Source organism: Eublepharis macularius, chromosome 13 (assembly GCF_028583425.1).
Source record: "Eublepharis macularius isolate TG4126 chromosome 13, MPM_Emac_v1.0, whole genome shotgun sequence".
Lineage (NCBI taxonomy): Eukaryota > Metazoa > Chordata > Lepidosauria > Squamata > Eublepharidae > Eublepharis > Eublepharis macularius.
In genome coordinates, this window is record NC_072802.1 from 52,591,397 (window position 1) to 52,619,073 (window position 27,677).

A 27,677-nucleotide genomic window follows, 5' to 3' on the forward strand; every position below is an offset into this window, starting at 1 on the left:
ACAACTCTAACTTACAGTGGTGGCCACTGAGATTTCTCAGCATCTTAATGGTTGTGCAAAGGCCACGTAAAATGTTATCCATCAAGTCTGTCCTCTTGGTTTTTTACACTGGCTCCCCAGCCCCATGTCGAGCATAAACCCCTGTACTTAGCTTTAAAGGTCTCCACAACCTCTCCCCATCTTTTCTTAGACCTTACTTCCCTTCATGCCCAAGATCTTCAGTTATCAAGAACTCTGCCATTCTTAACTTTCTGGCTATTCTAAATAGCACACGAGTTCACAAGCTCCACTATGCAGAAGCAGGTTCCAAGCTACAAAGGCTTCCAATGAGCAAAACAAGCAACAGAATTAGAAAACAGACCACCAAGATTACTCTGAAGGAAACAGCCACCTTGAAAAGCATCTTTGAAACAGAAGTTTTCAAAAGTGTTATACTTGCATAGCAAAGTCTTACCAATTCTGGGGTCTATGAACTCTTTGTTTGGGTTATTTAGCTGGCAAGACTCAAAAAGATACTGCCTCTTTAACCGTGCTTTCAGCTTGGCACTCCAACAGCAGTCTTTGACATGCTTCCGGTGCTATTGCCAGCTTGGATAACTTTTGCAGATTTAAAACATAAGGAAAGTGGGCAAAGCAGGCCTAAAAGTCAGATCAATGTGTATCCCATGGTTCTGTGGGAGTATGTAAAAACTGCAGCTTGTGGATTGATTGCAGAACTGAGGAACAAACAGGCCTGCTACCTATTGTAAGACTGTGGAAAGGGACTCTTGGACATCTGGCGAATACCTCTGGCAGCCATTTATAACCATTTGTTTTGCTTGGACCAACCCACTACGTTATCTCTCTACTGTAATCTTTTAGGAAAGTCAACAGGAAAGGATAAAGATAAGAACACTGTCATTTGGATTCCCTTGTGGAAGAGGAGGATGTGCCTTCCTTTGCAAGGACTTTTGGCAAGCAGGGAGGCATGGCCCCATGGTAGAGCATGCACTCTGCATGTTAAACTTCCAAGCTCACTCTCTATACAAAGATCTTGTTTAGCTGATGTTGGGAAAGACCCATTTCTTTCATTGAGACACCGGAGTCAGAAGACAGTGCTGAGCGAGATGGACCAAGGGTAAGGGGCTTGGTATAGGACAGCATTGTATATTCATGATGGAATTCATGGGCAGATCTGTCACCTAGGACTTGATCTCAAGAGACTGGTAGTGGTTAGCTGAGTATCTGTATTTCCTTAAAAGGAAGGAAATGGTGTTAGGGAAGTACCTGCTACCTCATTAAGAGAAAAAAGCTTTTGAAATACTTAATTTTAATCTCCAATCAAGGCATAGCATGCTTATACAAAAGCAGATATAGCCAAGCATCAAACTCCTTGCTAAATGTTGCACCAACAGCTGAATAATACAACCCACATGAATTATGCAAATTTCCCTTATTTTGCATAAACTAGTTTTTAGATAGAAAAGGGGGAAATAGCTATAGCATGGGACTGAAGTCTCCCCATGTTTTGTATCACAACCGTAAGGGCTTAAGAAACTTGTCTTAAGGACAAGAAACATAACAAATCACAGAAGCCACGGTGTTCCAATTTGTTGAATTTGATAGCAGCCAGCCCCTTCAATGCTTGAGCACACGAAGAACCTTATACTGAATCAGACCCATGGTCCACTGAACTCAGCAGTAATCCCTCTGCCTGGCAGCGACACTCCAGGGTCTCGGGCAGATAACGGAAGTTGGTACCTCTATGCAAAACATGGACTACCACTAAGCTACAGCCTGCAGCCCCCCAAGCCACTCATACAATGTCATCTTGAACATGCTGAATGTACAGAGAGGGAGGCTGATTGACACTCTCCCCCTCCTGTCACAGTGCTCAAAAAATTGCGATGCTGCAACAATTCCCTGATTAAAAGCAGAATAAAGCAAGAAATGTAAAGATGTTGCTTCTGCAAATCTCTAAACTTTATTGATTTCCATCGATTTTTGCACACAGAATTTGACCCATCTAGGTGCAAAACTTGAGACATTCTTGGCACCAGTTATGTTTTGATGGAGTTTGTGGCAGCAAGCGCTCCAAGGTTGAATTCTGCATATTTCACGACAGAAACCGAGGCCAGGTTTTCCAGGCTCCACTAACACTGTCCATGCCTTCCCAGGCATTTATATAAAAGCAGCATCTCACTGAAAAAAGCACTCTTTTCCCAAGAGGACAGGACAAATACCATCTCTTCACAGACTATACAGTCGCTTTCAAATATGTTGGCCCACTAAGGCAGCTCCCTTTCTTAACCTGACCTTTGAAGAAAGAGATAAGAAATCATTTTTAGAAGGGAAAAAAAAATCCCGTTTTCAAAATCTGCAGCAGACGGTTGGTTTTGGTTTCAGTCCAGTGGTGCTTTTAATTCTTTGGAGATAGACATGGTGATATGCAGCCCACAGAAAGGCTAGTTCCTAAATAAGCAAGGGTTTCTGCATCTCTATGGTCTGCTTAATACAGCAGTCTGCGAACTAGAAGTCACAGGTTTAGAGGGCTCCAAGTGAGTGTAACCGTGAAGCTGTCAGAAGAGATCACTACAGGCATCTGCAGAGAACTCGGCTTCCTTTCAGCTCTCCCAATGCTACCACTCACTCGGGCTCCAGCAGAGCATGGCTTCTTCAATGACTTTTCATCCCCTCTGCTGTAGTCAAACAAATTACCTAAAGGGCAGCAAGTGTATATTTGTAAGCCTGCCACACAATCTTTCAGCACACCCACTGCATCAGCTGTGGCCAAGATACACCATGTTTTGCTTTGCATACAGCTCCTGAGCAGACAATGTTAGCCTCCCTGGAACAAGGTAGGAAAACTACTTCCCATCAGCAATTTGCAGAAGAACCAACTTAAATTGAATGCATAAAAATAAAAAAATAATATGAGGAGAGATTGCTGTATAGTTTCCGTGTTTGAAACATACCGATTTGGTTTGAAAGACCTCATGGGAATGCAGAAGCAGAATCTCCAAAAAAGCTACTGGTAGTTGCTTGAGCAACCAACACCAGTCTTAGAGCTCCACCTCAAGATCCTTCAAGGCTCTGACTGCTGTCTGTCCATAAACAAAAAACTGCCAGGAAATGGAGAAGAAACTTGACACATTGCACACTCCAATTAGTAGGAAAGTCAGAAAGCTTCAGAAGTAGGATGTCTGGGCTCCATCTGATAACCAACTCAGTTGAAGGGTATACTTGGAAAAGATGTAATAGGCTCTGTCCTAATGCAGTCTGCACTGGCCAGATTGTCATAGGAGACTGCCAGCCAACAGTGAAGCTTGGGAATAAAGCAAACACTACACCACAGATTCTGGAGATTAAAAAAAGTGTCTTAGAAGCAACTCCACTGCCACCATCCGGTCATAAAAAAGTACAGCACTCTTGGAAGAGAGGCACTGTGCACCCCCCATCTAATGCCATTATCCCTTTTGTTACACTTCCAGGTATGCTCAGTCTGCCCAAATATAAAACCAAGGCCTGGCAATAGCACATGACGTTTTGCAGCAAGCCCCTCCTCCAACAAGACTACCCCATTGGTCAAGGAAGGTGATTTGTCACGACCACAACACGGTGAGGTGTGCAACAGGTATGGCCACTTGCGATGCGTGCTTACACACAGCCTTCCTCCGTTGTCCAGTCCTTCTTTCCTTGGATTTGCCCCCCACAGGAAACATCAAAACAACCCTACTTTGGGAATGCATCCATGTCTATGGAAACCAAGTTCTTTAAGTAGTTTTGGAGTAACCAAGCAGGACTCTTTAACTATACACACACATACACAAAATTGACTGTACTTTTAGGATCTTGGAAAACTAACACCTTCTCTGTACTGCTACAGGGGTAAAGTTTCACATGCTGGATAGCAACAGGCACTGTAGGAGGATTCATTTCATCTTCTTTCAATGATTTTCCAACTGCTGTTAAGTCTTCTCAAGGCCTTTCCCCACCAAGCTGGTATTGCTCAATTTGAAGACTAAAAGATACCAGGCTTACTCTTTACAACATGTCAGAATGCAAAGATTAACAACACTGGTATCACATTCTCCTTAAGCAGTCTTTGGAAGCAAGTGGGGTGGGTGGGTGGAAACCTAAACTAAAGCCTCAGGCCAAACTCCAGAACACAGATATAAGGACAGCTGGAATAACGTGGGCAGCAAAAAACACTGCTTCCAAGGGAGAGTGTATGTGTGTGAGTTGGGGGGAGTGGGCAAATATCTTCTGACAAAATCCAGGAAGAGCAACTGCAAATCTCTGAAAGAGCTGATTGTCTTTAACACGTCACAGAACCATCAGTGCAGAGTGTCACGCAGCTGACCGCCGGCGAATCACAAAAGCCCCTCGCTGTAGCTGGCCAAGATAGATCCTCATTTTTGTGCTGTCGCTGGTCTTCCTCACCCATATCTGCAAAAAAAAAGTGAGCCACAAGTTCAAGAGACTTGGCAGGGGAAAAAAAAGCTTTGGAGGATCCTTGAAATCAATAAAGCTCCCTACCCTTTCCATTTTTTCTTTCAAGAGCAGAACTCTTGTACCTTTCATTACAAACAATGGTTTATATTCATGGGGAGAGTCTCTGGACGCAGCATGAAGAATGTGAAACACATGCACAGGACAATGCCTTCAAGTTATATACAATACACCAAGATAATTCAGTTTGTAAAACAAAGCTATTACTATTCAGTTTTTCCATTTGAACCACAAACATATAATTTACTAAAACTCTGATTCTCAAGTGACCAATTCCTGACCTTAAAAGTGTAGGTGTACATAAGCAACAACATGGACTGTCTCAGTTATTTCCACCTGAAAGCCTCTTTCTTGCTTTAATCTGACTTTTGAAATGTTATATTTTAACTGGATGACTCCAGAAGGATCCTACGTTAAAGCATCTTTATTTCAATGGGATGAGATGGAACTTAATTTCAATTATGCGGTCACCTAACCACACTAAGATTCTTATTGTTAGCGTTAATAACCTTAAATCGAATTAGCAATTTCACTGTAACATTATACAATTACCTGGCACAATATAGCATGCCCATTTAAATCATCACCACTGAACATATCTCTGTGACTGGTCTCATTAACAGAAAAGAGACACTTTGGAAAACAGCCATAATTCAGTATCTAACCTAGTAATACAAAAATATTTGCTTTTTATTCTCACTTGTTTCAATATTTTTATGCAATGTATCCCTTTTCTTGATTTATCCCAAGCATAAAATATACATTTTCCCTCCATTATTTCTGGTTGGGTTTTCTATCTGTTTTAGAGTCACTAATTTTTGTTGATTTCCCCCCGAAACCTTCTCAGCCTCTAACATGTTAAGGTACACTTTTTAAAAAATCTTTAAAGAGGCATGATGGACTGTGCCACTTCAGACTGCAGGCAGATATCTGATTACAATTTGGAACCAGCATAAAAAAGCAAAGAGATAGAGTGGAACCTTTAAAGCTAGTTTTCTATTTGCGTGGATTTTCTTGATGCAAAGGAACATTCAGAGCTGGAATCTACCACATGCAGCCTGAAGAGGCAAAGCCCATTCTGCCTTCTTAAGTCTCTGCTTTCTGGCTGCTTCTTCATTCTTCTTCATGTGTGAGCTGGGCCAAATACAAATGGAGCCACTAATGCCATAATCTGATGTGGAAGGCCACTGTGTGTGGGGGTGGGGGGGCTCATGGCATTTCTCTGCTGAAAATCTCCCCCACCCCTTGTTTTTTTAAAAATCTCCTTTAAAAGCAATGCACTAGCTTTACTCTCTGATCCTTTGCTGGTATTCCACTTCAAGATACAGCCTGAGCAGATACACCATCTATGAATAAAGAACCATAGAACTGTACATAAGGAAAGGGTTGTGGATAGAGATGGGCACAAACAGCAATATGAACTAAAAAAAGCCACAAACAGCCCAATCAGCTGTTCACAAACAAGCGGTTTGTGAGGCCCCATTCTAAACAAACAGGTGGTCATTGCAAGCCTCCTTCGTTGCTGTTCGTCAAGCCAGACAGTCTGGCACCAGCAATCAATTCCCTTGGCAACTTAGGCAGGGATTGTCTGAACTCTGTCTGAACTCCTGCTGTTGCCCTGGAACCCCCAATCTAAGCCCAATTTAGCTTGATAGGCAGGTCTTCCTTTCAAGCGTGGAGCTCCAAATTTGTTACAAGAAAGCAAAGAGCAGGGGGGAGTGGGGCTCCCAGCTCTGGTTTTGCAGACAGTGAGGGAGAGAGAGAGTTGCTGTTGGCATTTTGAGAGAGAGACAGGGAGAGTGCATTGGAGCTTGAATTTTCTTTGTGTGTGGTGGGATAGGAATCTACCTCTTCAAGTTCCAGGGCTGCCGCCAGGCTCTGGGCCAAGCTATTACTGGTACCTTTCCTGCTGCCTGCTCAGGTAAGGTTTCTGGGAGTGGTGTGGTAGGGATCGACCCTGTCAGGTTCCAGGGCTGCTGCCATTCTCTGGGGCCAAGCTATTATTTATTATTGGTACACTTCCTGCTGATTGCTCAGGTAGGGTTTCTGAGAGTGGTGTGGTAGAAATCTTGATGGCTGGAGGAGACCCTGCTGGCCCCCAAGAACAACGAACAACAAACAAGTTCGTGAACAGGTCATGTTTGTTAATGTTTGTTGTTCATTGTTCGCAGATGGCAACGAACAATGAATACCATGTTCGGGTTTTTTTTTTCTGTTTGTGCCCATGTCTAGCTGTGGAATATGGAAGGGGTGGTTTCAGAAACAGCCAAAGAGGATGGGAAAAGGGATAGCCCAGGCTCCTTAAGCCTACAGAACGTCTGATTTAATCATACAATAACCATATTGGAGCAGGGTGGATCCTAAGCTCCTCTCACAAGCAACACAATGGAACATTTTCTAACAAAAAAGAACAAAGGAAGAACAAGTAGGAATGAAAAATGTCAGAAACATACACATTATATTCTATTTCTTCTGCCACCTTTAAAAAAAATTATTTTTAAGGTACAGTCTTGATCTTTGTTAAATCCAGTACGCCCACCCGACTGCACAATATTTCTCCACCTACTATGCAAAGCATACACAGCTGCGTGACGGAACGACCTCTGTATTAAAATCCCACTGATGATCAGAACGATTCAATAAAAAACTGAGCTCTGGCTCTTTAAGTCTGACTCTGAAGCGCTGCCCTCATGAGCCCCCTGCTGATTGTTGCCATGCAACTGAGGAGACGAAGCCAGCCAAGGACCCAATTCTGAGCCTGCAAGGATCCCCAAATAACAGGCAGATCTTAACAGGAAAACAGTTAACAAAAAATTATGCCCAGGGTTCAGGTCCAGGCTACTGCAGCCCGAAATCCTGACAACTGTCTGTAGGACCATTACGAATTTGAAGAACATCATGTACCTCATTGGCTCCCACAGAACTGATCACACAGCTGATTTTGGTGTTCTCCTTCGATTCCAGATAAATAGCCTGGCTTTTGTGATACCTGCAAATAAAGAGATTACACTTAGAAAAACATGGAAAGTCTCAGCACCCCACATGTGAAAACTAGCTGATCTATTTTTCAGGGAGAGCCCCTTCTCTCTCATCCTCTTGCCCGAAAAAACTAATTTTCAATATATTGTACCTATACTATATGACCTTGACAACCTTACCTGCGGCAGCTTTGTTCACAGGCTGCAACCTTGGTAACAAAGGAGGCTGCTCTTTGCCATATACTCTCATGTTCCAGGTTCTGCAACAGCTTTTTACTGCCTTTGAGGCACAATGCAAAACACAACAGCTCATGTCCTATATTAGATGACCCTGTGCAGATGCAAGAGCAGCTCCTGGCCTACCCGGGCTTGCATAACAGGAGCCAGTCTGGGAAATGCAGCTCTTTCACGTTCCCTTCCTTTATCAGTTTGTGAGAAGGTTCTTCTTGAGAGTTTTCATTTTTTTTAACAATTTAAGAGGACAGAAGGGGGCTCCCTTGTTGTAACAGAGACTGGTGGATGCTAAAAGGAACAATTTAAGCATACAAGAATGTAAGAAACGCCTTTGCTGGATCATACTAACCTGGCCAGCCAGATCCCTCCAAGCAGCTCACTAGCAGGACATGGAAGCCACTATGGTTCCCTGTTTTGACCACAGCATCTGGTATTCACAGGCATAGTGCCTCTAGACTTGAAGGATCCATTTGGGAGGCATTTAACCAACTAGAAGCCTGTCCTCCATCAATATAGCATCTTTTCTAAAAAGCCTTCTAAGCAACATCCCTTCTTGGGGCAGTGAGTTCCTCAAGTTAATTGTGAAAAGAAACACTCTTTATCCATCCTGAACCCTACCCAGACCTATTTCACTTCAGGACCCTGATTTTTTAGTGCTACGAGAAGAGAAAGTGATCCTTCTCCAAACATAGCTGATTTTTGTAAACATAACCATCATCCTTTCTGTAACCATAATAGCTACACATTACACAGCTAAATAGCTGCGCATCGCACAGCTAAAATGACATTTGTGTAAACTCAGACAAATCAGCTGAAAAGTAAACCTTGTCACCCAAATTTTGCATACAACTTGGACTTCAGCCCAACCACCATTTTGCAAGAAGGAAATCATCCAAATACTACTAAAGAGCTAAAGAGTGTCCATTTAATTGAGAATCCTTAATTACTTAATTGTTCTTTGCATTTCCCACTAGGAGGAAGGTTAGAGGGGGCACAAGTAAGCAATCTTCAGCTCTTGCGTTCATTCTTTTTGACACCCGCTATTAAAATCTCCAAACTATATACTTAAAAAATAATCCTCCCACACTCCCAAGTTATTTTAAAATATTAACTACTTCGCAGAGGTATTACTGCTATCAATCAAAACTAGAAATTCTTACAGCAATGAAGAGGAGAGAAACACAATGTTTACGGTGAAGAATAATACAATAGCTTGGAGCAGGGAAGTAGAATGCCCAATGATACCCTTTGAAAGCAAGCAAAGGTTAGTATTAATTGAGGGGGAAAGACAGGTGTCGTATCAGCTGCCTGGAGACCCAGCGTGAGGGAAAACTGGGTTTAAATGCAATTCCCTACTAAGGTACGGTGTTCACTGATGTGACCTTAGGTTGGCCCATTCTCTCTCACTTTGCCAGTTTGTTTCCAAGTGCAATTCAAGATACTGAGTTTTGACTTTAACAGTGCAATCCTATGGAGAGTTACTCCAGTCTAAGCCCATTGAAGTCAATGGGCTTAGACTGGAGTAACTCTCCATAGGATTGCACTGTTAATGTCATAAACATGTCCTTATATATGAGCTTCCCCAATTTATGGCTGGTTTGTCAGACCACATCCCCAATTCCAGCTTCTTTGGAAACAGGCCTTTACAGTGGTAGCCTCAGAACTATGGAATAGTTTCTCACAGTCTGTTTGGGAGTGTTTTTCTGCCATGCCTTTGGGAGAAAACTTTTGTGGATCTTGGTGGTCTTGTTGGGCACTGTGCTGTTCAGCTTTGCATTAAGTGGTTTCAGCTGTTCTGTATACACAGTACATTTTCATCAACAGTGCTTGAGAACTATAAGAACCCTGTAAATAAATAAATAGATCTATTGTCTTAGTGGGAGACAGACAACCATGTACTTTGAGCAAAAAGGATAAGATAAAAAAATGAGGTCCGTAAACCAACGTTTTGCTCAAGGAAGGAGCACTTCTTTGAGTGTCCTCATCAGGAGCAATGCCACAGTAACTTTTCTGAAATGGAAACAACGGATTCACATAGCACATTTAAAACAGGCAGGAAGGACACTGCTGTTTTGAATACCTTCAGTTGTCATCTTGGGTTTTGAAGACATCCGCTAAAAAAGTATCTTCCATTCAGTCTCCAAATGGGACGAGTGAAGAAATCCACCACTCAGGATTGAAAGAACTACGTAAGACGTGCTCCACAGTCTGGGCCCTCCCATGTTCACATTGCAAGCCACTTCTGAGCATCAGTGCAGGGCAGGAAATGGATTGTAACACGGCATGGAGGGCTGCTGACCAACAAACCAGGTCCAAAGCCCATTCGGGTGCTGATAAATTATAAGGTTCTTTCAAGCCTGGCAAAAATATGAGCCTGCCAGCCACAACCTTGCACTGCAGCTAACCATCAAACAGCATTGCCTTTTAGGTGAAAAAAATTTGGGCAGTTGCCCTGTTCTGGGGATTCCAGTGTTAATCTGCCTATTTAGTTTGTTTTTGTGTGTTTGGAGCTATTTTGCTGATTCCTATTATTATTGCTGTCAACCACCTTGAAACTGAAACAGGTTGTATTCTACCACTCTGCTCAGCTAAAAGCAGAAACTGCCTTAGGAGAAATGGCTCTGCACTTAGCTGAGCAGAATGGTAAGATACAATCCAGTACACATACAACTCTGCATTAATATTCCAGATCCCAGCAGTTACATTTACAACAAAGAGCAAACCATCTCAATGTATTCATCTTTCTATGAGGCACAGATTCAAAGATCGCACTTTTTAGACAGCACTCAAAGAGAAAAGGTCACTTGGACAGAAGTTCTCAAAAAAAGAATCTCAGAAGATTTATAAGGTGGCTTTTATGACACGCCAGCAGAGACAAGAATGGCTGAATTCTCAAGGGAGAAAGCAACAGCAACAGCATGTCCCAACACAACAATTCCACGGACAGGTCTGCTTAATAAGGGATTTGGGACCATTTCCTTGTAATGCTTCAGGCATGCTATTCCTTGGGAAACCATCTTAATTCTGGCATGTAGATTTGATCTCTAGAATGGAATTAGGGTTTGGCAATATAGGAAACAAAGTCCTTCGCACTTCTCTAGTGGACAGCAACTTTTTATCATATTCTGCCACCTTGTGGCACAAAGAAAGTACCAGCCATTTAGATGTTCTAATTCAGCAGCAATTTGGATGTAACTCCTAGGAATCTGTCACCTTTCTGGAGGTCGAATGCTAAACTTGGCTGCACTGAAGGTGGTGTAAGAATAAACATCAGCCCAGAATAAACCCAGGCTCCTGGCCACTGCTTTTCCAGCTTGTGGCAAAGTGGCAGCACTGTTATTGAGGGGAGGCTCTTCCACAGTGCTGGAGCGCTGTACAGGTGTAGCGGTGACCATCTGCCCCATCCATCCTAAGGTCCACAGAACCTACAGCAGCTGTCAGAAGCAAGCAGGGTGAAGTTATCCATGGGTATTCTTGCTTGCTTTTATGGAAGATGCTGGGGTAGCTACTGTAGCACAAGCAAAAGTCTGTGCAGAAGCTGCATGAGAGAGGGGGAACTGGAGCAGCTGCATAAACAGATAGGAAGAGAGCCGACTTTCCAATTGAGAGAAAACAGATTGGGGCTTCAGCTTACAATATTTCCACAGGAGACAGACTCTCGTTTCAAGTTGCTCCCAATGTGAATGTACATAAAACACAAAGAGAGCCTTGCTGGATTAAACCAAGGGTCTGTCTCATTCAGTATTTTCTTAGCCAGATTGGTATTGTGCATCTGAAGAAGGGAGGTCTGACTCTCAAAAACTTATGCTGAAATAAACTTGGGTAATCTTAACTCATTTCAGATTTATTTTGCTGCAACACACCAACACAGCTACTCTTCTGCAAGTATTATCATAGATGCCTAGACAGTGCATGGAGGCAACAGCCCTTCCTTATTTGTCTGCAAGCTACCAAAATTGAGGTATGCTGCCCTTAACCATGGAGGTTCATTAAGTTATCATGAATAATAAGCTGTCATCCCTGCACTGGTCTAATCCTTTTTAAAGACATCTAAGCACATCTGGTGACAGAATTAAATACGCACTGTGTGAAGTGGTGATTTCTTTTGCTGCCCTAAAACTACTGCTCATAATCTAACTGGACAACCACCAAGTTCTAGCATAGTGAAAAGTCTCTATCCATTTTCTCCATAATATTATTTTATAAAAGATCCTGGTGGCGCAGAGTGGTAAGCTGCAGTACTGCAGCCCAAGCTCTGCTCACAACCTGAGTTTGATCCTGGCGGAAGCCGGGTTCAGGTAGCCAGCCCAAGGTTGACTTAGCCTTCCAAGGTTGGTAAAACGAGTACCCAGTTTCCTGGGGTAAAGTGTAGATGACTGGGGAAGGCAATGGCAAACCACCCCATAAAAAGTCTGCCAAGAAAACGTCGTGATGCGACGTCCCCCCATGGGTCAGTAATGACTCGGTGCTTGCACGAGGGACTACCTTTACCTTTCATTTTATAAACCCATTACATCTTCCTATAGTTGCCATTTTTAAACTGAAAAACAAGCTGCCCCATGAGCTTTATCCTTTCCTCATAAGGACTGTTCTCCAATCCCTTGGACATTTTGGTTATTAGAACTGTCTCCAGCTTTCTGATAGCCTTTCTCAGGACAGTCAGAACAGCCCATTACAATAAGATGGAAAGCTTGCATTGACTGGCAGAGAAACATGTCTTTTGATGCACAGATGAGTTCCGAACAAGTGACATCTTCTAACCCAAGACTCACCATCTTTTATCATAGTATAGTTTGCCATCTTCTATCCTTGCTTCAAATCGCTGCGCTGGAGATTCAACTGGTGTAGCAGGCAGGTGCTCTGGTGATGAAGGAGAAGCTGGAACAGAAAAGTGAACTTTATATGCTGCTTAAAATCCAAACAGCAGTGTTAACGAGTGCCGCACTAAATGCCATGACTTCAAGCCAAGGGTGGAAGCATTAAGACATAAAACTTTTGGAAGTAAAGCACATCAGCTTGGAAGTTAATCAGACTTATGCAGGCCTGATTCATACTGAGTCAGGGGAGGGGAAGAAAGAACAGTCCTCAACCTTCAGACCTCAGTGAAGGAGGTATCAAGTCTACCTAGCCCAGAACCCTCTATATGTCTGAGGCCCTGGGGAGTCAGTCACGCTCAGAAGTCTTATCCAAGATACTGGGGACTGAATCCTGAACCTTCGGCAGCATTCTACCACTGAGCTATTGTCCCACAGCCCCTCCCTCTTCTTGGCTTTCTAACTTTCCCCCCTGCATGCCTGAGAGTTTCATTTAGCCTTATTTCCTGATTGGCAGGTATTCAGTACAAGCTTCATTAGAACTCTCCTTTGTGTGCCCCCTCCAACACAGTGGAGATGGTTGGAAAACTGGGGGAAAGGGTCTTTGCCATGGGTGTGGGAAAGCCTCCCCTAGAGATTCACCAGACATTATCTCTGCTAGGATCCAGATGCAGGCAAAGGTACTTTTGTTTCAACTGATCTCTATATTCAGGAGATAGTTTTGCTTTCTACTACTGAGTTTGACTTATTTTTCTTCTGCTACATTTATTATTTTGAATGGATTTTTATTAACTGTTTATCTTATTGTGCAGTGCAGTACTGTGCAGCGCTTCACTGAATTGGAGTGGTGGGCTATAAATACTTTTAAATAAAAGAAACTCATAGACTTTTAGAATGACATTGAACAGTGGTTGCTTCTCAGCATCATCACCTGACTTGGAACTTCAGTTGCCTGTTTTGCTTTGCGTTCCATTCAATTTCAGGAACTTCCAGCAAAGAGCAAGCTACAGTATTCCAAGTCAAACACTCTGTAAAATATTATGCAAATCTATGGCATTACAGGAAATGATACATAAGAGTAAGTCATATATAAAGAGAAATTAGGGCAGCAAAGATGCCTACAGCCACTTACCTGGTCTTTTAGGTGATTTAAGCTATAAGAAAAAAACAAGGAATTTAGTGATTTAAAAGTCTAACTACTGTAATGAATAATCATTTACGGAAGAAATCATTGACCAAACGGAACAATTCAATTTGGGGTGCAAGCATTAGATATTCAGACAAGAAATCACTCAAATAAAGGTTTAATTAGATTGAAACTTTTCAGAATTAATCAGCACTGACAGCAAGCAAAGAACTGAATTTGAGATTCTAGGAAAGTGTTGTCTTGCAATCTGTACATGCACTTATACACAGGCATACACACTTCGTCCTCTGTGCCAAATACGTTTTGAAATTTTGAAGATTCTTTTTCATACAGTTTGTATCCAAAGCTAGAGAACTATAATTCTTTTGAGATTGAAGCAATATTGATTTCCTTGTAAACACAAAGGTGGTAACTGAAGCTGAGTTCATTGGAAAGCAGACCCGAATAATACAGATGAGCAGGGCTTTTTTTCCGGGAAAAGAGGTGGTGGAACTCAGTGGGTTACCCTCAGAGAAAATGGTCACATGGCTGGGGCCCCGCCCCCTGATCTCCAGACAGAGGGGAGGTTAGATTGCCCTCTGCGCCGAGGGCAAACTAAACTCCCCTCTGTCTGGAGATCAGGGGGCGGGGCCACCAGCCATGTGACCATTTTCAAGAGGTTCCGGAACTCTGTTCCACCGCGTTCCTGCTGAAAAAAAGCCCTGCTGATGAGGCCATTTAAAGCTCTGGAGTGCTACTACAAGAGGGAATATTTCACATGTGAGTAAATTTGATAAAAACGATTCCTCTCTAACGAGTGGCAGATTATATTGTAAACTGAAGTTATGAAGTGGAGCTGTTCCCCCGCTGCAGAATTCCCAGAAGAGGCACTGGGATGTTTTTCAATATGTAAATGTTATATTCTGAACTACAGCAAGAACTGAAACATGTAACTCGTTTCACAGCCAAAAGCTCTTTGGATCTTTGGCTCTCATCAGTAACCCCCATTCCATACCTCTGCTTTAAAAGCAATTTATAACATGGCATAGAAGTCAGCAAGTCAAGAAGAGCAAAAATCTACACTTAGCCCAAATCCATTGTGAGCCTAAACAGATATCTGCATTCTGGCCAAAATTTTTAATTACCTACAAGAAAAACTGCAAACTGATCAAGCGTTTCTCCAAAGGTACTTATGCCTGGTAGGAACCTCTACCAGCAACTTCATTGGGCCTCAAAGGTGGGGAGTGCTTGGGGAAAAGGTCTGTTACTTCCTGGAGTTGGGTACAGCACCAACAGCTTCCATGCCTTACGGAGTAACTTTGGGCACAGTATGAGAAAAATCTATAGCCTGAACAATGCCCTGGGGCAGGGGGGAGAAAAAGGCAGGAGCAGTGACGTGTCCCTAGTGAGGGAACCCCTCATCTCATTTGGAAAGGGATTCCCAAACCCAATGTGGACCCTTTTGGTCCCGTGAATCAGCTTGCCTCATTGGACACTTTCTTCAAGTGTTTCTTTTTCTCAGCTCTTTTCCTCCAAGCATGAAGAAGTGAGCTGGGACTCATGAAACCTCATATCCTACCACGAATTTTGTTAATCTTAGAGGTGCTTCTCGACTCTTGCTCTTTTCTACTCCAAACCTGTCTTGGAATCTGGGAACAGGAATTTGGGAACCTCACCCTTACTTGGGCTAGGACTAATCCCCAGCACATGAGAAACTGCCACGCCCCCCTTGGTGCTTCTATCACACCTCCGTGAGCATACTATATGCAGGCAGGGGCTGCTTCTACAGACAGGCTCTCTTGGGGGGGGTGCTATTTTTCAACTGCAACAACAACAATGCAGTCATTTACCACAAAAGCAGAGTGCAAGAACAGTATCATTTGGGTGAGCTGGAGTAACAGGCCACGGGTGTTTAACGGAGGCCCAACTTAACTCTTCATGGTGTTCTGGATGGCTGTCAGGGTGAGTAGCCTCCAGAGGTTTGGAAGAACAAGCTGACTCAACCCTACCATGACAGTTCATTGGAGCCACTGCCCAAATGTGACTCCTGTGTGCTGCAGTATCTTTCTCCTCCTCCCTATTGATAGTACTGAACGGCTGTGTGTGTGTGTGTGTGGGGAGGGGGGGAGAGATCCTCTCTTGGCTGCCACACTCTGCCTGAGGTGGCTGTGGACAAGGAGCACCCATCCTTTCTCCACTGGGTGGGAGTAGGGAGCTGTAGCACAGCTGCTCATTGTACAGATGCCCCAGAGGGCCAACACAGCCAGACTCCAGTCACCTTGCCTATGTCCCTGGTGGCTAAGACATTAACACAGAAGGCAATTTTTTAAAAAAATCAACACAGAGCAAATCAAATGGAAAATACATGGTAGGTTGGCAGGGGCTTCCTGCTTAAAGCAGAAGTCCACTGAACTTGTTCCACCTGCTGAGAAAGCGGAGCCAAGAAATGGGATGGGTTTCTTTGCCAGATGGAGATATCAAGGCAGGTTGGCCCTGCATTCTCTTCAGAATGAGCCAACTCTCATTGGCCAACCTACTGGACAAAAACCAGCATGTCTAACGCTTAACTCCTACCTTATTGAGTGTTCGCAGATCCTCCATTATCTGTTCATCTGTTAGGAGGTAATTAAGCTGAGGTAATTTAAATTAAGGTGCAAGTAACGATGGCATTGCACTCAATGAATGTACGAACTTGGCCTTAAATAAGGATATAAGCTCCAGAGCAGAGATTTTCAAGCTCATTCTGGGAACCTTGGAGTTCCCTGGAAGCTTGTCTGGACATCATGGGGGACAATCCGCAATGACAGATGAACTTCCCTGAAAAGATAGCTTTCCTGCCACTACTGAACTTACTCTGCTATGACCATTAGCAAAAGACTGCCAGGTTAGACAATGGTAAGGCTTAACAAGTCTTGTCTGCAACTGTGGGCCTGACCTACCACCCACTGCAATACAAAGATTACCTGACAGACAATTCAATACACAACATGCTTCTTCAGAAAGTAGAAAAGGTACAGCTGTAGAGAGTTCCACTGGCTGCCTCTTTGTTTCTAGGCACAACTCAGAACACTTTGGAATTTCAAAGCCCTAACCAGTCTGGGACCAAAGCACCTGAAGAACTGCTTGCTGCAGCATGAACGTACCCAAGAATAAAGATCACTTACAGAGGGCCTACTTTAAGTTCCCCATTGTCAGAGGCCACCCATGAGCGGCCTGTTCTGTGGTGGCACCCCATTTGCAAAATGTCCACCCTCTTCAGCTTTGGGTGCCAGGCCACAGCTTTTCTGTCTAGCCAGGTCTCTGGTTCATTTTTGCTGCTGTGAGGTTGTTTTTATTGCTGATACACACACGTGTTTCAGAAACTGTTATTTTATGCATTTCTATCTGGAAGCCTAGAGACAGGGTATAAATGAATGCTGAACTGCAATGTGCCATAGAGGAGAGCCAGTAAATTCTGCTCCAAGCACGTGTAATTTGTGAAGGGCCCTAACCAGGCCTTACTGTTAGCCTCACAGAGTCCACAAAGGGGACGGTCTTCAAAAATGAACAAACGTAAAAAGACAAAGCCACACAGACCGTAGTACTGCAAAACGTAATCCTTTTATAAACTTGAAATCATTAAGTGTTCCAATTTACAGGCACAGAATCATCCAAACCGCAGCTGTGAGCTTGCTGAAATTAATCAAAATGCCGTGGGAGCGTCTCATCAGCTGTAGACAACCTCCTGGCGGGAAATTGGCAACGGGTTTGCTGGCTACGTTGGTACCCCCGTTTCGCTGTACCACGCTTCTTCAAAAGCCTTTACAAATTGCCAATGTATAGTTGCCAACCACAAGGTGGGTACATGATAGGTCAATTCATTCAAGATCTTCATAGACTTCCGTTTCATAGGACATTTTCCTCTGTTTGTCAATTGGAACACTTACTGTTAGCCTGCCAAAACTGATAATGTTCTCTAACCAAGTTTCTCTAGCAGCAGAGGAAGATGTGGTGATGGCCAAGCTACTTTCCCAAGAAGCTTGTTTGACATGAATTTCTCATATAGTAGCTACAGATAGTCCAAAGTAGAGTTTGAAAACTATTGGTCCAGGCCACAGACCTCAAGAAAACAGCTTGCTGGTACACGGGCATTTTCTATCCCATGTCCCCACATTTTATCCTACAGCCCTGTGATACAGTAAGTCTGAGAGAGATCAACTAGCTCATGGCCAAGTGAGCTTCATGGCTGAGAGTCTCTCTAACAAGAGAGACTTACACGGAGACTTAGAGCAAAGCTACAAGTGACTTTCTTCACATGGAGAACACTAGATTTTTCTCGCAAGGTTACCTGGGAAGTGAAGTCCTAGTGGTCCTTCCCCTCTCTGTTAGAATCGCTGCCTGAAGAGCCACAAGAGGGCTTCGTTTGGGGGTGGGCTGCTGCTACTTTCTCCCAGGGCATCCTGCAGGCTGCCTGCTCCCGGGGAGCTGCTCTGGAGAAAGCGGCAGATCCTTCCACTGTTGCTGAGGCTGAAGCTTCACTGATGTGGCAGCTTTCTCCAGAGCAGCTCCCCGGGAGCAGGCAGCTTGTAGTCACACTCTTGTAGTCACACTCTTACTTTCTGTGTGATCTTATATCCAAGTGTACTTTGTCTCCCTAGCAGTGCACTTGTATCCACAATGGGAGAAGTGTAAGATCTTTCACTTGATCCTACTCATGTAAGATGTCTTGGATAGAGAAACTCTGAGTGGGGACTTGATCTGGGCTTCCCCATCCTAGTCCAACACTCTTCTTTCTTTGGAAGCTCGTTGCTTATGGAACCCCACAGCAGTTTTGCCTATTGCCTACTCTTTTTAAGTTTCAGGTGTCAAGTGAAGACATCTTTCTAGGCATTTGGGAATTTGCAGAAAATGATCACTAGTTAGTACTGACCAGCATTTGATAGATTTTAAATCTTGTCTTCACTGCTTCTGTTACTATTAAACTATTACTGTTTTTATTACTAATGCTTTACTACTGAACTGTTATTATTTGTCATGAATGAAAACCTTGATTAACAGGCAGTCTTGCAGTATTTTCAACCGAACAAATAAAACAATTCAAAGGATATCAGGGGCTGGCTTTCTCCTTTTGTCAGGAATGGGAACGGGGTCGTTTGGCCGCCGCCTCAATTTTCTTGTCATGATAGGCTTCACCTCCATGGAATCTGTGAAACACAAGACACCCAGCCAATAAGGCCATGAAGCTTTTAAGAAAATGGAATACAAGGGAGAGCTGCATTTCAGGAGCAGCAAAAGAAAAGTAACCTTTTGTTCAGGCCACATTTACCATGTTTTTGTCTCAAATCTGACAAAGAATTAGACAGACACCTAATTTTAAGCATAACAAAACTCAAGAGACTGCCTTCGGTACATAGCTCTATGCATATAACTGATGTAGAATCAAGGCTTTTTCCACAGTTAAGAGTTGCAATCCTATGCAAACTTACTATTAAGTTCCACTGAGATCAGTTCTGTTTCTCTGGAAGCCCTCCTCCAAGTCTTTGATCATTTTTGGAAACTTTACCTCCCGTTAGCTCCATGGTTAGCTTTTCACTCTCTATCATTTTCTTCTTCTCTTCCAACTCAGCAATCAAGTTTTCCTTCAGTTCAATTTTTTTATCTTCAAATTCCTTCACGGCTGCTTTCTTCTCCTTTATGTAGTTCCTTTCTACCTGTTCTGTCTGACAAAGACCCCAGAAGAAAAAAACCAGGGAATTATCTAAGGGTAGCCCCACAGCAGGGTGGATGTTTCTACTGATGGCACAACTGTGTCCAAAGCTGCTTTTATCACATGCCCATATAGCACAGAGGTTACATGTGATGAATGCTCCATCAAGCTAACTGAACAGCTTGCATGATTAGTCACCAAAGGCACACTGAAACTGGGTTGACAGGGAGGGAAGGGTAAAAGATGGACTGCAAAACAACGAAGGGCCGTGCAAATCAATTCTACACCCTACTTAATTTTTTGGGAGTCGTTTGTATCACCTTTTTAATGCCGTTCATCTACCCTTACAGGAGGAGTCCTACAGGACCAGACCAAAGATCTGTCCAGCATCCCATTTCCAATTTGGGCCAGCCAATGCCTTCAGTAAGCTCACAAGCAAGCAGGCCATGGAGGTAACAACCTGTCCCTGTTTGTCCCCAAACAACTTATATGTAGAAGTGCAGAGCCACTGAAGCAAGTAATTCCATTTAACTATGGTTACTAATAGTCAAAGCAAGACCTATGGCCCAGGATAATATCCATACAGCAGCATCTTGTGTTCCATCATGTACTTAGGTAAAAGACCCAGTTCTAATTGGCATAGTACAATAAGTATAAAAATGGCTTTATATTTTTGTACATGCCCTTTAAATACATGGAAGATGTGATCAGGAAAAGATCAGACCGCTGCTTATTGAAGGGAACAGTGGGGTTTAATACAGACATCTTTCATAATTCATTTTTTTCTTCCCTTCCTCCAGGCAGATATATAAGGTCTGCTCACTGCCATTTTATTCTCGCAACAGCTCTGAGTTAGGTTAGGTCAACGGAGTGCAACTGATCCAAGGTCAATCAGTATGAGCCGTAGGTACGCAGGGATTTGAATCCAGGTCTCCCCAACTCCACCTGAATCCCAGCCCAACACCATTAGATAATTCCTATACTCATTGTGCACATATATAGAACACAAAATTAAGCATGGGAAGGTATATTCAGTGGCACAAGGATTTGATTACATATACTCAGATGACTTGGGATCCACTCAGTTAGCTGGTCCTCAAAAAAAAATTGATTAAAAGTTTGAACAATATTCTGCAGCAACAAACATTGATCAATGTCTTAAACAAAAATGTTAAACAAGGAGTACAGAATTGCCTCTTCTTTTTCCCTAAAAATTTAATGAAACCAAAAAGTCATACTTACTTCTAACTGAAGAAAGAGTTCTGAAAGAAAAGGAGAGATATCAAGTTGAATTTTTTTACAGTCATATGCAAATGTGTCTAACTCCAGTAAAATCTCATCTCAGAGAAACCGTCCACCAGCATCATCTGTGGCCCAATATTACTCACGTAGGAGATGAAGAATACCAGGCAACAAGAAAGTTGCTACCAAGCCCAGAATGAGCCACAGGCCCTACACTTTTCTCCTTTTCAACATGCACTCAGTTACAGGGCTGCTGCTGACCTTTTCCCCTTCCATCTTCACTGCATGCCCAGTTTCTTCCACAGCATCTGAGAGATTCCTAGATTATATGTTTCAACCTATCAGTAGCAAACTAAGAATGCAGCAGTAGAGAGATCCTTGTTGGCTTTTCAGCCATGGGAACTGTCCAACTTGAGTAGCCACATGTAGGAACTCAGAGGGCATACTGGTTCCATTCGTGCCCACAGGCAAGTTGACGTTGCAATAATTAGTAAATAGTGTAGGTCATACATTCAAACTTGTCTTTCTGAAAGGAGGGGGCAGTTTGCCATTCCATTCAGTTCAGAAGAATGCTAACAGCAAAACAACAGAAATCACTGATATCTCAATGTCCCTCATCCTTGCTCTTCAGCAAACTATGAAACCCCTCCAGGATGGCTCAGTCTCTGGAAAAAAGTTCCACTGAAATCAATAGAAATGACTTTCAACTATACATTCATGCTCAAATGCAATAATCCCACCCTAGTGTTGAACATACACTTATCTTTTCATGATATACATACATCACCTTAGAGTAAACAACCACAGCAAAAGACTCAGCCAAGCTATCAGAAATCTAAAGTACTCACCTGCATTACGTATCCTCTCCTTGTACTGCTGATCCAGTTTTTTCATTCTTTTCTGATACTCTTGTAACGTACCTGTTTCGAAATGAGACATTACTACTATGCCACAGCAGTTAGGAGAATAGAGACAAAAGCCCCCCTCCTGACCAGATGCCACCCCTTCTCCTTATTTCATTGTTTTATAGTTATCCAGTTACTGATGACTCATCAGGACCAGTGCCTTGATACTGCATGGGAGACATACCTGTTCAGTGCAAAAACTATCAATCTTATCCCTGTCAAAGTACAGCGTATCTACATACAATCAATACGCATGTTTCAGAAACACAGAACATCAATTTTTTAAAAAGGACACCTTCTCCACTGACTGATATGGGACTGTCACTTGGCTTCTCTCCTACCATAATTATCTCCTGCAGTTCTGTAAGGTACCCCCACCACCAGCATTTAGGAAGAGGCAGAGTGTTGTAGTCATTAAGAATGGTGGACTTGGACTGGACTGGGGAGACCCAAGCTGAAGCCCCAGCTCTACCATGACCTTGGATCAGTCTTACTCTTTCAATCTGACTTCACCAAGTTAATGTGAAGACAAGGAGGAGGAGAGGAGAACCTGAATGCTGCACAGAGCTACCTAGGAGGAAAGGTGAGCTATAAAAGCATGACAAGTAGAAGCAGTGTATATCCTGAATTTTATTCCCCCCCCCCTTTTGTACCGAGTATCTTGTTATTATTTTAAGCTCTAAACTACCTCGAGTCATTTAGCAAACCTGTGCTGCATGGTATAATGCCAGAATATTCAGTCAACCTGAACCTAAAAAAATGTCAGACCAGGCTACTTTCCAGTTCTGCAAAGTGGAGAATGGGTATAAAGTCACATTCATTAAAGCCTACGCTTGCTTAACTCCAACCATCTCCATTCCAACAAAAACTATGCAGGGAAGTTATAAGAGCAAGCAACACAGAGATATACCCAGCGGGCAGTGGCCTCTTCTCTCATCAATTAGGTGTTTAGCAGGAATGACAATGGCTTCCCAGAATGATGTTTTTAAAAACGTAGGTATGTGAAGGAACACTCTTTATTGTGGCAAACCCAGCATGTTCCACTGTTTGAAGATGAAACTGCAGTACTATTGTAAAGCATTGCTTTTCTTCTGTCTTTTTCTGGCATCCTGTTTTATTTTTAACTTGATGCTTAAGTCATAAAAAAAAGGGAAGGAGGGATTCCTATATGCAAGTTCTGAAGTATCAGTACGAATACTGCTGCTAGCAAGATGACAGTTACCCAAGAATGTACCAGAAGGTCTGATTTAGCCACCTTAAGACTGGAGAAAAACAATTATAAATATTTTAAAACAGTTGATGTTAGTGAAATTAAATTTCAGAAGTGGGGAAACTTGCTGCATTTAAAGCCTGCCCTGAATAATCTCTTCTTCCTCAAAATCACAATGTTTAAATATTACCTTCTTGCAGTTGCTGTAGTTGCCTCTTAAGAGATGCCAGCTTATCCTGATACATTCTGCAAAGAGATGGGCACAAGAAAAACACAGTACTTATTTTACCGTCTGTTTTCCCATTCCTCAACCTCTTATATCCTACTGTCATATGAAGCTTCCAGGGATCTCCCATTCAAGGGAAGGATACCAACAAAGCTGCATCTGACGAAGAGAACTGTGGTTCTCGAAAGCTTATGCTACTGTAAAGTTGGTTAGTCTTAGAGGTGCTACTGGACTCTTTTCTATTTTTGCTACTACAGACTAACACGGCTAACTCCTCTGGATCTATATGAACATAGCTTCAGTAATGCTAGAGCATTAGCAGTCCCCAGTCTGTTCATGTGGCTGCATTTTACCTTCTCTTTCAGTCATACTGGATTTCACTGTGCAGAAAAGCTCTTCTGGAAAATCATATCTAAGTGAATATAAACTTGCATTTTTTTTACAGGAACCAATATACACACACATAAATGAGATCAAACAAAGCCACGGCTCCCTGGTTGGTTGGTTCTGTCAAGTGGCATGGACAGTAACTGAGGGCAGATGAACAGTTCAGTGTTGGGATATGCTGAGTTTAAGACAGTAATGAGACATCCAAGGAAAGTATCAGTGATGCAACTGGAAACAATAAAGGGAAAAGTCTAGTGCAGAGGAAGATAACTGGGTGTCATCAGCATGAATACACAAAGCTGCTTTATACCGAGTCAGTATTATTTACTCTGCCTAGCAGCAACTCTCCAGAAGCTTAGGCAGAGGTATTTCACGTCAAATAGTATCTGATCTTTTTAGATAGAGATATTAGGGACTGAACATGGACCCCTCGGCATCCAAAGCAGATGGTCTACCAAAGTGCCACATCCCCTCTCCAATAGCATGGATATTGAAAGCAGCAGGATTTGGACATATCCCAAGACAGTATAACATGGGGAAAGATGGCAAAAGATCCAGAAAACAATGTAAAAGAACCCTTGCGGAGATAGAGAAAACAGAAGAGATGCCTCCTTTAAAAGAAAAATGAAGTACTGATTTGAAAAAGACAAGAACTATCCGAGAATATGCTTACAGAAACTAACAGTAGTTGAAGCCTCTGTCAAAAGGACAGCAAAAGATACGGAAGACAGTCTTTTAGGATCTGGCATGGAGATCACTGGTACCTTTAGTGAGGACAATCTCTATGGGAGGATGAAAGGGTGGAAGCCAGACTAAACATCTCTATGCTTAAAGAGACAAATAACAGCAACGGAAGTCAACATCAACATACAGGAGCATCAGAAAAGGAGATTAGCTGGCAGCAGGAGCAATGAAGTAGTACAAAGTGGGGCAGTTGTCTAGGGCCCTAACCCATCTGGGTGGCTGCCACAAGTTTGTGCTGAGTTTTGTGAAACCACCTCTCTTAAAGGAGGAACAGCACCCAAGCAATGTGGTTTGAAACCTCACCCTCATGGAAGGGAAGATGGAATATGCAGTTAAACATGGACACAATTCTGAAATAATGTATTTACTTTGTGGATGTTCACAGGGGAAGGGGACATGTCCCTAATGACGTGCCTTGCCCCAGAGCCCAAAATTTACACTTGGGTCACCAAGCAGAGGGCTAGATGAGGCAAGTTAAAAGTTTTTCTGATTTACAAAGAACTTAAAAGAATTCTAGCAGCTCCAATACTAGCTAGTGCTGGTGCTCTTTTTTATTTTAACCAATGAGTTATCGAGTTGCAGCATACATTGGTGGGCCCTTGGCTGAGATCTACATTACATGCAGCCACCTCGGCAGTACTCTTTGTTTTCCATCACACAAAGCAAATATATTTATAGCATCAAAAGGAAGAGAAGAATACTTACTGTTCCTTCATTTCTACATAATCCTCTTCATCGTGTTTGGCCAGATCCGTTTCACTAGCATCCTCAGTATCTGAACAATAAGAAAACCAACAGGGTTAGACTGTTGCACAACAGCATATTGTCCTTCAAGCTCCGTCCCTCTAATAACCTAGTTTACTCCAAAGTAATTAAATGAAAGCAAAAAACATTCTTTCTAGCACAAAAAAATCTTTAAAAATACATGGAAAAAGAAGCTCATGGGATCAGCTCCATCCTTTGACGTTTTGCTGTTCCACACCTGAAATTACAGAAGGTAAAGACTTCACATATCACAGTTCTTAACAGATGGCAAAAAGGGTTCAACAGCTGCAAGTTCCTTAATTTCTTACAGCCTCTGATGCAGGCATTACATTGAATTCAGTGCAGCTCACAAATATGGCAGCATCATGATAAACCGTGGTCCAACCCCAGTTAGATGCAACATTCAAATGCAGACAGCTTAACAAATCCAAGTGTATTATTAACAGGTGTCAAAATGGGATTTTCTGCTAGAGTTTGCTGCCGGTCTTTACCCATAGTTCGCGCCAACTGTGGTTTGTCTGAACTTGTGCATTCACAAGCCAGCATGCTGAGCAGCACTGCCACACTACAAAGCAGGAGAAGGGGCAGCCAAACAAGGATTTTACTTAGGTCCAGAAAGTTTACCAGAGTTTGCTGCACAAACCAGAGTTTAATAAAACCACGGCTTAGTCTGACATCTGAACAAAACTGCTCTGTAAGATGTGCAAAATCCACAGGGTTCTACTGGATGACTGTAGTACATTCAGTGATTGTTAGATGTAGCCTTAGCTTTTCTAGCCAGTTTTCATACACTGTTAGCATTCCAATCTGGAATGTCTTCCATGCCCAGCACCTGGCAGGTATGAAGCCTATTCCACACTGTGACACTGAGAGATCTCTGTCTTTTGGTGCTGCGCCTCTGAGGATGCCGGCCACAGCTGCTGGCGAAACGTCAGGAACTACAATGCCAAGACCACGGCAATACAGCCCGGAAAACCCACAACAACCAAGCCTATTCCTCTTGATGTAAGATGTGTGGAACATTATAAAAAGGCAGGACATATACACAAACAGTCATCACCATCACAGCTTGAAGCAGCGTGTACCATTAAATTACTTTATAATTTGTACGGCTGAGCATTTTCTTTCAGTACTCAGATTCAAACTAGAAGTCAATTATGATATACTATATTGTGATACATAAATGCAGTAAACGCAGCTAAAACCACTACATTTAGATGAGCTCTGAATTTCTGCTGTATCTCAGTAATCACAGACATGTTTATGAAGATGAGCAACTTTCATCCTCCTGTTCTGTTCTGACTTCCACGAAAACACTTAACAAAGTATTACTTGGTTCTCTCTTTCCCCCAAACTTGTTAAACACACGTTGTTTTCTACCTGACACTTTTTTAAAATGGGGGAAAGTTCATAAGTTTCAAAAGCAAACATTCATTTGGAAGGAAGTCTTAGCATAACTAAGTGCAATTCTAAACAGAGTTACGCCAGCCTACGCTCACTGATTTCAATGAGCTTAGACTGAAGTAACTCCGTTTAGGATTGCACTGTAAATGACCTTATTTACGAACTTGGCTGAGTAAGCCTCTCTTCCCAAAATTCATCCATAATTGTTCTCTTTCCTTTTTTCTTGTCCGCCGCACGCCCACCGACGCCCAGTCAGGCCACAACTCTCTGCGCACTTACTGGCGAGTAAAACCCCTTTTGCGATCAGCCAGAAGGACTAAAACAGGGTTTCCTTCAACGGCACCTGCCGGTTTACTTAAGGGGCGACTGTTCGCCCTGACTCCCAAGCCCGCCCCGGCCAGCCACTCACCCTCGTCCGAGTCCCGCGCGCGGCCGCTGCGCTCGCCATCCTCCTCGTCGGCCGGGCTGTCCAGCTCCTCCTCTTCGTAGCTCTCGGCGGCCGCAACGGCGGCAGCGGCGATTGCCGCGGCGGCGGCGGGGCCCGATCCCGGAGGCAGCGTGGTGGGGGGCGGCGGCGGCGGCGGCGGCGGAGGAGGAGGAGGAGGAGGAAGGGGCGGCGGCGGCCCGGGCGGGAGCGCGGGCGAGACCAGGGCGGCGACGCTCATGACGGCGGCGCGGGAGAAGGGACGGGGAGGCGGCAGGCGCACTTCCCGCGGCCGTTCTTTTTCCCTTCAGGCAGCGCCGAGCCACCGGTCCCTCCCCTCCGCGCAGGCGCACTAGCCGCTTCCGGGTCCTGGCGGAGAGTGGGAAACACCTCTTACGTTTTGCCTTCCTTGCTTGTTTGTCCCATCGCTCCACCCATAGACGTAGAAAGTGGCGCCGCCGGCGCAAGATGTTCCCCAGTAGACCCGATTCCGCCACGCGAAGGAGACACGAGAAAAGTGCCTAAACCGGGCGAAGGTTGCCAATCTCCAGGTGGAGACTGGCGACCTCCCGGAATTATAACTTATCTCCAGGCCACGGAAATCAGTTCACAGCTGCTTTGGAGGATGACTTCTATGGCACTATACCTCCCTATGTCCCTCCACGGCAGCTTCGCTCATCCGAACAGGGTCTCTTGCAGGTGCCAGCCTGCACATGGGCAAAATCAACTGCAGCCCGTACACGGGCCTTCTTTGTGGTGGCCCCTATCCTGTGGAACAGCCTGCCTGAGGAGGTCAGCTCCCACGTTCTTGGCTTTTCGCAAACAATGCAAAACGGAATTATTCAAAAAGGCTTTTTTACTCAGATAGGAGGGCGGTATTATAGGGAGGGGGTCTCGGATGTTTCGCCAATGAGTTGGGGACCATGGGCTCCATCATTATGTTGTTTTACATATCTGTTGCTTTGACTATGTACTCGTATATACTGCTTGTGCTTCATGTTGTCTAATGTCAATCCTAGAATGGATTATGTTCTGTTTCAG

At 43.5% G+C, this 27,677-nt stretch overlaps 1 protein-coding gene across 1 annotated transcript; it reads right to left on the reverse strand.

The window, feature by feature from the left end:
* Window positions 1-1,349: 1,349 nt before the first annotated feature.
* SUDS3 (SDS3 homolog, SIN3A corepressor complex component) lies at window positions 1,350-26,952 on the reverse strand. The gene is made up of 12 exons (XM_054997071.1): window positions 26,622-26,952; window positions 24,749-24,818; window positions 22,877-22,932; window positions 21,420-21,491; window positions 20,572-20,591; window positions 19,186-19,342; window positions 18,731-18,826; window positions 16,218-16,279; window positions 13,650-13,671; window positions 12,476-12,581; window positions 7,396-7,480; window positions 1,350-4,428 (listed from the first exon to the last, which is right to left on the reverse strand). Exons 1-12 carry the CDS (start codon window positions 26,875-26,877, stop codon window positions 4,330-4,332), a joined length of 1,101 nt encoding a protein of 366 aa, XP_054853046.1. The 5' UTR covers window positions 26,878-26,952; the 3' UTR covers window positions 1,350-4,329.
* Between the last annotated feature and the right edge of the window lie 725 nt (window positions 26,953-27,677).